The 10,578-nt window shown below is 43.5% G+C and overlaps 1 protein-coding gene across 1 annotated transcript in view; it reads right to left on the bottom strand.

Annotated features, from left to right (window-relative positions):
• Positions 1-10,578, bottom strand: part of NR2E1 (nuclear receptor subfamily 2 group E member 1) — a 32,015-nt gene that overhangs the window by 19,584 nt on the left and 1,853 nt on the right. Inside the window, exons 2-3 of the mRNA XM_025211393.1 lie at positions 10,200-10,274; positions 8,569-8,857 (exon numbers count right to left, since the gene is read on the bottom strand). Coding sequence (XP_025067178.1) covers positions 8,569-8,857; positions 10,200-10,274 — 364 coding nt within the window. The remainder of the gene's footprint in view (positions 1-8,568; positions 8,858-10,199; positions 10,275-10,578) is intronic.

Consider the following 10,578-nt stretch of genomic DNA (forward strand, 5'->3'; position numbering starts at 1 on the left):
TTTCTGCCCCTCTTTGCGGCGAGGCGGGCAAGGGCCGGACGCAGCGAGCAGTCCTGAGCCAAGAGCCCCCTCTCCTTCCAGCTCGGGCCGCTCCTGCCCGATGCCCGGCGGGCCCGGCCCGGGAGGGGCACAGCGACAGAATCGGATGGATCAAGACACACGCTCCCAGCCCACGAACTCCGCCCTTTCCCGGGCAAAGGTTTCACTCGCCCGAGAGCCCGGGCGGGGGGGGCGAGAGACGCCGAAATGAAGATGGTAGCCTCCGCCCCCGCCCCCGGCTGTGCTGGCCTCGCTAAACCCTCTCCCCTCCGCCCGCCGGCCTCGCCGCCTTGAAAGCAGGACTTCCCTTCTCAACGCAACGACTCCCCGCGTTTCAGAGCCTCGCGGTCCTCGGTGTAGGTGGGGTCGCTGCAGCCAGGGGCAAAAGCCAACGCTTGGCAGAGACGTTTGTTTCCCAGGGTTTGCAGGGGGACATCCCCTGGCGTGGGAGGAAAAAAAATCAAATCAAATCATCTTCTCCCCCAGTGTCTCTGCAGCGGGATCTGAACATGGGAAAGCAGAGCAAGACTTTTGGCCCGCACCCCTCTCTCCCGCACACACGTGCGTGCAAGCTGGCCTGGGCCGGGGCTGTGAGTTCTCCATGGAGATGCCGTCCGGTCCAGCCTCAAGGACATTTGGGCAGACGAGCCTTTTCTTCGGGTACTGAGTTGTTCCCGTTGCCTGTCTCAGGGCAGTGCTCAGAAAGCCCCGCTTGGGGCTGGGCTGGACAGGGCTGATTCTGCCCCGGGCAGGGGGTAGGACCCGTGGAGGTCCCTTCCAGCCCTACTTCTCTACCATCCTCTGGTCCTGCTGGGATGGGAGGTGCTGGCAAAGCCCCGCTTGGGCTCCAGGGAGCCGAGTGAGAGCCAGCTCATCTCAGAAAAAAAGTGACTCGAGTGGGAATCGATGTAGACCTCGCCCCTTCTATTATTTAGCATGCCACCCGATATTTTCTGGAGGAGGAAGTTAATAGCTATGAATGGCTTTGGCAAGATTATTTTACAATCCGCGGGGTAGGAGCATTCAACGGATAGCCTACATTCCTCCAGTTCCCTTCCTGTAAACTATAGCGCCTAATTTACCTGTCAAAGATGTGCCACTGCTGTAGGAAACGCTTAGCAGCTGCGCTCACGGGGGCACGTTTTTGGGTGTATCGGTGTGGGTGAAAATAGGCAGGCTCTATTTCTTTGCACGGGGCGATTTCCAAAGTACACTGATGTTTCATTTTAGAATTAAAAATAATGCCTCGCGCATTCCTGTGAGCTAAAATAATCTAGCCTAAACGAGGGACGGCTCTTTTGCACCATAAAGACAATGCGCGGATATCCAGGTTATTCAAACAAGCAGAACTGTGCATCCTCGGATGCTCAGGCTAAAATGGGTAGCAATCACGGAAGGAGGACGCTGTAGTAAAATAGCTGAAAATCTTATTACACCGAGCAATTTCCTGTAAGGCGCAGGGTCCTTTTTTCACTACTTTGATCAGAGATGCTAATAACTTGAAGATGAAATTTTACTGTTCATATATATAAGTTCCCTGCATTTCCAAGACCACTTGTCATTCTTGTAAGAAAAAAAAGGCAAAAAGGAATTTGAAGAAATGTTGTGTGTTGGATAAAATTGTCATGATTGTGGATGCTTGGCTTTTCTCTATTTCTTGCATGTCATTATTTAATGCATGATTTGGCACAAAAAATATTGCTATTTAAGGGTACAGTCTTGCAAGATCTTACTTATGCAATCCCACTGAAATGAATAGGACTACTGCCATGAAAAAGGATCTACAACATCAATGAGTACTGTTGAATTACATACATATATGCATGTATTGAATTACATACATATATCAAACCATTTTCTATGTATGTGCAATTATAAATAATAATATAATATAATATAATTCTAAAATAGTGTTGGTATTATCAACACAATGGGTATATACATATATATACAATCAATTGGTATATGTATGGCTATGTAATAATGTTAATATAGCAGTGAAACCTACTGTATTGCTATGCATGCTTTGGGAGTGTAAATGGCTATCACAGTCCACAAGTGGCGTTCATAAACTTTAAATTAAATTTCTTACGGGATTCCAGAATAATGCAAGTGTTATATGGTCATTTTTGGCTCTCCTGTGCTGTAGCAGCAGAGACAAGGGGATTTATTATTTATCCATGATGTTATTTCCTCTCATTGTGTCTTATCACCACCTAAAAACAAAAGAGCAACTCTTCTTGAAACAAAAATACTTCTTTTCCTCTTGCCTTGTGCTTATTACCTATTAACTGGAACTAAAGCTCATAGCTCTACAGTGAAAGTAGTTTTTTGGAGGTGGGCGATAGACTAGGAAGATTCAAGCGACAAGAGGCTGTGGCTGACTTTTACTTTCTGTTGACAAAAGTCATAATTAAACAATGAGAGAGTTACTTTCACAAGAAAGATGTGCGTATATGTCTGAGAGTGGTGGGCTTGGCTGGACTGTGATGCTCTTATTTTTCTGTTAATAGGGGACAGAGCAGGAAGGTCAGCTTAACCTTGGAAGTGATGAAGCAAAAGACTGAGCTATTTTTCTGGGCTTGGAGAAAGCAGAATTTAACGGGCCATGGGGAGCTAGCCTCATTTTTTCCACTTTAACTAATGATACCAGATGGAAAGGGCTACCACATATCTCACACAGGAATGAAGCTTTTGCATGAAGGGTAAGGTGTCCTCTAAATGGTAGTGCAAGGAGTGCAGATGTCTGGAGAACCTAGATTAAAGTCTTCCGGATTTGTAGGTCCATCCTGGAGGCTGAGCCTTCTTCCTTCCAAGCCTTCTTTTCTATTTAAAACAGCCTTTCTTCAGTAACTTCCAGTGATCTCCATTCACTTTGTCTTTCTGGGGGAAAACACTGGATCATTCATTCCCTTTCAAAAAGTTTTGTAAGAATTCCTCAGCACTCAGTGACTGCTGACCCCTCCTGCCAACCCCCCACCCCCCCAACAACAAAAAAGACCCATAGATAAGTCCTGAATAACAGGAAACGTATGAAAAATCTTGGACAGCATACTATACTATAGTCCCCTACCAATTGTAGTAAATGGTTAGCACAAGACATTAGCAACATTTTAATGGCGACCATCCCAAATGTGTCACCATAGACTTGCTAAGGACTTTTCATGTATGTCTTCAGTGACTGTGACAGGCAAAAGCAGGGATTCTTTGGACATGGCAATGTGGTATGCTATACTGGTAGAAGTTGTAACTCCAGCTTCTGGAATGGGATGCATATGCCTTCCTGATATGTTTCCTCCCTATGCTCTAGGATTTTTAAGTCTCAGTGCATTCCTAGTCAGCATATCTGGGTTCTTGATCCTGTAAACAAAATCTTTTATTGGTCCCTGTTTCTGGTGTTAAGTGTCTTTCTGCTTTTCCTCTTTCTTTTTATTTTGGAAGCCTGTGACTCATGATGTCAGACACTCATTTTGAAGGATTATGCTTTGCACATTTGGGGCAGTAAACTAACTCTGCTACTCACACTGAAAAGAGCTATTCTAACAAACTTAAAACTCAGTGCAAGATACCACTTTCAAGATGGGTGCCACCTAGGGAAAGCAAAGGTGTTACTTGGCAACACACCTATATGATCACCATTACTGGGTTTTTGGGAAAAGCCTTGATTTCTCTTAGGGAGTGGTGAATATGGGTGCCACCTAGGGAAAGCAAAGGTGTTACTTGGCAACACACCTATATGATCACCATTACTGGGTTTTTGGGAAAAGCCTTGATTTCTCTTAGGGAGTGGTGAATATGAATCCCCCAAAAGCCTCAGCAAGTTCCCTGATGAATGAAAACAACACTGGGTGAACAGGCTGTTGTATGGTTACATATAGGGGAAAGATATTTCTGTTACTTGTCTGCTTTCTGTTTCTGCTCTTTTTCACACCACTGTTTGGGGCAGAAGTCTGGGCCTGGTCAGGCCATGCCTTACTAGGCACTGGGGCAAGGTCTGTCAAGGAACATGAGAACAAAAATAAAAGCTGAATATCTCATGCAGGCAGAAGAGAGCATAAGCTGGTTGGCTATCTCACAGAATAGGGGTGGGGAGAGAGTATGTGTATCTATTGGAAAGACTGTGTATTGTGGTATGAAATTCTATTTTACATGCTTATGCTTCTCTTGTCATTATAGTCTTGGTGCCTTCCAGTACTGCATTAAACAGCGTGACTAACCTTTACATTTGTTCCCTCATCCTTTCCCCAGGTGAAAAAATGCATGCAAGAGCCTTCTTTTTGAAGTTATTACATTATAATATATACTCTTTATATAATATAAACTTACCTGTTTTGTGTGGTTATGTTATGTTTATGTTAGAACAAGCAAGATCTAAGAAACTCACCTTACATTTGAGTTGGTGAATTTTGTGATGGTATTTAGCTCCTGTGAGAGTTCATTCCACAGTATTAGTTTGGTCCCTGAAGCATAGGCATATCAGGGCACCTTCATGCCATGGGCAGCAGCATCACATGGGGCAGTGCTGGCTGCTATGCTGTCAGTGGTCATAGTTCCCCCTCAAGGCAGCATCCAGGGCTGCTGCCCCAGTTGCCCCCTCAGTCATGCTACTGCTCTGAAGAAGCTTGTTCTGACACCGTGAAGCCTGAATGCCTAGTTGATATAAATGGTAGTGTGCAAGGGGTGTAGGTGTTCCTCATGGCAGGGATATGATGGGGGAAAAGACACATGTCCTTGGGTAATGCACATAATGAAGTACCGTAGAGGAGCAGAAAGGTGACGGATGAATACTTTTGTATTTGGATGTTTCATATGAAGAGTGCAAGGGTTTTCTAAGTGGCACTGCAAATGGATGGAGCATGAAGGGAAAGGGTGAGGCCGCATGGAGCATTAGATTATTAGAAGCCTCTTCACCAGGATCATGTTTTCTCCAGTGTGGGAGGGAAGTTGCTTATTAGCTGTCTCTCACCAAATATTCCCCAGAGTAGAGGCTGGTGGTGACCATCCCCTGCCCTTTGATTTGCAATCATGTTTATAGGTTAAATCAAAACAAATAAAAATGAGCTATTATTAATTTGAACAGAAATAACTGGATAAAGTTGTGCGGCCTGTGTTATGCAGGAAATCACATTGGGTGATCACAGTATTCCTTTCTGGTCCTTTTTCTGGCCACCCATGAGTTAATGAGTTTTGATTTCACATTATTGGTTAACCATTGACATCTCTCTTGGGCACAGCCAGAATATCTGACCCAGAGTATTTTTCTTCAACTAATATTTTTTAAGTAAGAGAAACAAAAGTTTATAAGCAGAGAGAATGGTAAGTGGAATTGGTGCTTGAGACTGTCCTCTAAATATTATTCCTACCATGGTGCATGCATTAAATTTCATCTTATTATTTCATTTGTATTTTAACACACAAAATATTGAATGTGTCTCTCAGATGCTAGGTACATAGTATTCAAGCGGTTCATTCTCTGTAATGTGTGATATATCACTCAATGATTACATTAGATGATATTCATATAGCCTCTATGTATAGGTTCTATATGGATATTGTCAGGAGTGGCATTAGGGGAGGTTTAGGGGGCTATAGCTACCTCAAAATTTTCCTTAGCCCCCACATAGCCACCCCTCCCAGTGCCACCTCTGTCCAAGCCCTCTTCCTTCCCCTCACATACTGCTGCTGCCCTGTTCCCACTCACAGCCCACAGAGGCATGGCGTTTAAGTGGGTATAGTTAAAAAAATGAGTAACTATGTTTGGCCAGAAGATGTATAACACAGCCCCCCGCAATTTTCTGTCCAACCCACCTTAGCCCCCCCAATTGGGAAGAGGCTGGCACCACCCCTGGATATTGTATATGAATCTGGAGGATATAGGTACTGTGTGTAAAAGCAGAAAAAGTGCTCTCTAGGAAAAGATTCACTGCACTTGCAAAATATTTCAGCCACTGAGCTTCTTCTCAGTACTTTTTATTCATCACAGATGAAGCAAGGCACTCAATACCACTAGGCTTATTCGCAGCATTAATGAAATACCCCATTAATCGCCTATGTCCTTAGAAAAGGAAATGTCAGGCTCAGCATGTACACCCACATTGGTATCTGACCCCGTCAGGACAATTGGAAGCAAAATCCCTAGCAAAGCAGTTCTAACTGGTATCTTGACTTATTTGTTACTTAATTAGTTAGAAATAAATCCCAGTGCCTTATTAGGTTAATAGCTTAACTGCAGATACATTCATTTTGGAGAGAAAATATTTAAATTTAATCTATTTATACAAATTTGTGTTACCAATTACACCAATGACTCCATTGAAGATAGTGGAGCAATGCTGATGTAAAACTAATTCAGTGAAGCTAGAGACAGATCCAGTGTATTTGGAGGAAGGAAAACCTACAGTATACCAGATTTATGCTTTTAAATCATAAAAGAAAGGACACAGACAAGTAGCTGTTGATACAATTTGTAGCTATGCTGCAACATTTTAAAACTCTTTGTACAAAAGTATTAAAGAACTAATGGGGGCAAAGGTGTGTGCATGTGTGTGTGTGTGTGTGTGTGTGTATTTGGAAAGGCTGTCTCAAATGTTACTCTATTATAGATTAATGACAGGTGGACTTGTTCCACACTTTGTATCACACTTTGTGTGATATCAAACAAAGGATTGTAGAAAAATAAGGCTGGAGGGATCTCAAGGGATCTCTAGTCTGATCTCCTGCTCAAAGCAGGATCATCCCAGTTAAAGCTATCCCAACCAACATTTAGCAAACCTGCATTTAAAACCTTTCAAGAATGGAAAATTAACTTCTCATATTTCCAGGCTTGGAGCAGGCAAGCAGGTGGGCAAGGGTCTGCTGGGGATTTTCCTTGAAGATATATCCTAGCAGCCCAGAATTCCTTGTATCAGATTCAGGTAACCCCAGCACCAGTCTGGATGCAGCTACATGGGTATGAACCTCTATAGGCAATCTGTTCTAGTCCTCACCTACCCTTACAGTTACAAAATCTCCTGTACTACAATTTAAGCTCAATGCAGCTTCTCCTAGTCCCTGTGGATAGGGAGAAAAATTGATCACCATCATGTTTATAATGGCCCTTTTCATATTTGAAGACTGTTATCAAACCATTCCCACATCCACCTCTCTTCCTAAATCCCCACAAGGAATAACAGGTTGCACTAAGATCCTGGGAACTCATTCTGCATGTCTTTTCAAAGGACTAGATTCTGAACTGTAAGCAGACTCCACTAACTTCAACTGTGTCTATTTACAGCAGCTGAGGCAGTGGTCCAACATGTCTATTTAAGCAACTTCAGAGCCAACAGAAATAAAGATTTCCATATGCAACATGGAGTCAGTTGATGGTGTTCATTGCTGCCTGAGACTATTGAATCAAGGAGTGTAGCTCCATCTTATAAAGGGTTGAATAATAGTATGATCACAGTAACATTTATTAGCTTGCTGTATGATGTCAGATAAGAAGTTGCTTCATCACTGGAGGTGTTCAAGTTAGAAGAGGTTGGACAGCCACTGGTTGGGGATGATCTAGATGTAGCTATGCCTATGTTCTGCTATGGGTATTTCCCACACTTTTGGGCTCTGCTGATTGCTGGGGGAGGGAATTCTGCCTCCTCTGCCCCCCTGGATGCTACATGTGCCAGGAGTTTTTTTTTAAGCCTTCTCACAGGCACTGGGCTTTGGCTCCAGCCAGGGCTGGGGATTTTGACTGGGGTTTGCCCTGTTGGGAATTAAAGCTGGAGGTTCCTGGTTAGCTAGAGGGTCTTGCCAGACTGATCACCACATTTGGGGGCAGGAAGGAATTTTATCCAATGGTCACATGCTTCAGGGTGAATAAAGATCACTTAGAAAGGTTAGGAAGCAAATATAGCACTATATACTGCATTGTACAATTGGCCAGATACAGAGTCTGCCTTCTGACATTTTGGTCACTGATGAAGGCAGGCTAGTGAATGAGATGGACTAGTGGTCTGCTTTAAACACAGCAAATCCAAGTGTTCTATGAGCTAAGTAATTAAGAAAACATAGAGGTTTGTTATAGGCATACAAAATCATGCTGTACTCAGCTGTACTCACCTGTTTATACTTGAATGTATTATGCAGCATCCCACATGCATGTTTGAGGGACAGATTCTAACCGTGCAGTCCTTAATCATAAGTACTGGCTTCATTGGCTTCAGTGGGTCTGCTCATGTGAATAAGGCTTGCAGAATAAATGAACAAATGCTCAGATAGACACATGTGCATGGATTTGAAATAACAATTGATTATGAGTTAGCTGAGGTTTCACTCATTGAAATGCACTGCCCTTCTTTTTCAGTGGTTCTTAAAGTGTGGTCCCTGGAGTTGACTCTGCAATTTGTAGTCTGATCTGTACCATGAGCAAAGCCATCAACTCAGGAGCAAGGCAGAGTTCTGCATACTTTAACTTTGTGTGTTGACTTCCTTTTCCTGACTGATGCAGGGACTGCTAACAAAAACCAGACCAGCTGGCCCTCAAGGGAAACTTACCTTTGTCTATGTGTACCCTGCCAGAAGAGAGAAGCTTTAGCTTAATACTGGGATTTCCTGGGAGTTCCATTGGTGAATCCTGCACCAGCATCTCTCCTGGGTATCCTGATGGAGCAGGTGTCGACCACCGTAATGTGCTGGTCAGCTCCTGGCCAACTACTGAAGCTTGTGGAACTCTTGCACCACTGCAATTCCCCCACATGCCATCCTTGAACGGATTTTTCATTTCCAGGCATCCAAAGACTAGAAGATAAATCACCTGTATATTGATGATGGCATATGAAACAATCTGTGACAATGCAGGGCTTACTCTTAAATGCAAAGAGGCCAATATCTACTTTTAACAGTAAAATCAAGAAGGACACACATATTTTAAACTGAGTACAGATCTTTCAAGATACTTGCTGTCCTGGCTGTTGAATTCACTTGTTACCTTTCACAAAAGGCTCAGCATCCTACTGGAGTAAGGCCTGACTGAGGCCAATGGATAGTTTAGTGGTTTCGGCAAAAAGAAAAACCTGCAAGCCTAGAGCCGAACACTAACAGCAAAACCAACCTGAACCACAATAGACCTTGAAGGGACCTTGCCTTTTCTCAACCTCTCCCCTGCCTATTCTTTGTCAAGACCTTGAAGGGACCTTGCCTTTTCTCAACCTCTCCCCTGCCTATTCTTTGTCACCCTTGCTCATTTTGTAATTTCTGCTATTTACTGGTAGATTGCAAACTGTTGTGCACTGGTGCTGTGGGTGTAATTCAGAAACTTAAGGAAGTGTAAATGAGATCTTCCCCATATGCTTATTTTATATAGTCTTATATACAGGACTGGATTAATGTATAGCAAAACTAGGCACATGCCTAGGGCCTTGAGCTGTGGGGGCCCTGTCCTTCCCTCCATGGAGGTGGTATGAGTGGCCCCGTCTACTTCTCTTGCCTTCCCCTCCTCTCTTCCAGCCTTGCTGCCATGGTGGCTGCTTCCTAGTGGCAGCTCTAAGCCCCACTCCCCACAGGGCACAGAGTCAAAGTGGGGAGCGGGGTCTCAACTGGCCCAGGGCCCATGAGTTTGTTTGCCTGGGGCCCACTAAAAGGTTAATCTGGCCCTGTTTATATACACTTAAAACTGCTCTAATGTTGCATAACAAAGTTTAAAAGAGGATAAGTTATACATTGTAGAACCAGAAAAAGGAGCAACTTAAACAGGCTAATTTTATAAGACCATATTCTGAGTCCATGAAATGTAGGTTACATCTACTTACACACTCTTGCAGCTCAAGAAAACTAGGGGAAGGAGGGGCATCAAGGTGAGTGTAAAGTGGTCTAATTTTTACCATCCTAATAAAACTTTGAACTTAGCCCTATGTTTTCTATGCCTTTTGTAAAGTGTTTTGTATAAGTCCATACAATAACAAACGGCAAGTTAGCAATACTCAGGTGATGATCATCTTGAGTGAAGTAAATTATCTTGCCTTATTGATAGTAGACTTTAAATGATCTGATGGAAGAATTAAGCTTGTTATCAACCAGTGATAGAATTTCAGTAATGTATTGCAAAATGTTAGGTTGAGTGTCAAACACATTTTCAGGGCTCCCACTACTGTTGACAACTTGCCCTTGACCTACCTTAAAAGACTTACCTTGGAGATATGTTTCCTCAGGTTGGTTTTGTTCCCCTTTGGCCAATCTACTTGGGAACTTTTGGCTAAGGGTCCCTGTTACAAAAGAACTACTCATTATTGATTAAGCTGGCATCTTTTGCTGAGGCTGGACACCTGCCATGCACACATTTGCTGACCCCCAGTAGGATACAGTTTCTTGGTGTGTACAACCCTGACCCTATGAGTCAGGCTGTTCATGTCCTCCCAGCTGCTTTTGGGTAAATAGAGGGCTTTATGATCCAGCATCACAGGACTCACATAAGCTTCCCTTCCACCCACTACCTACATGCCTGTGAAAAGGTGTTCCAGGAAGGGAGGTGAAGTCACACATGAGATTAAATGTTGTTTTTCACTCTTT

Source organism: Alligator sinensis, unplaced genomic scaffold (assembly GCF_000455745.1).
Source record: "Alligator sinensis unplaced genomic scaffold, ASM45574v1 scaffold962_1, whole genome shotgun sequence".
In the NCBI taxonomy this organism is placed as follows: domain Eukaryota; kingdom Metazoa; phylum Chordata; order Crocodylia; family Alligatoridae; genus Alligator; species Alligator sinensis.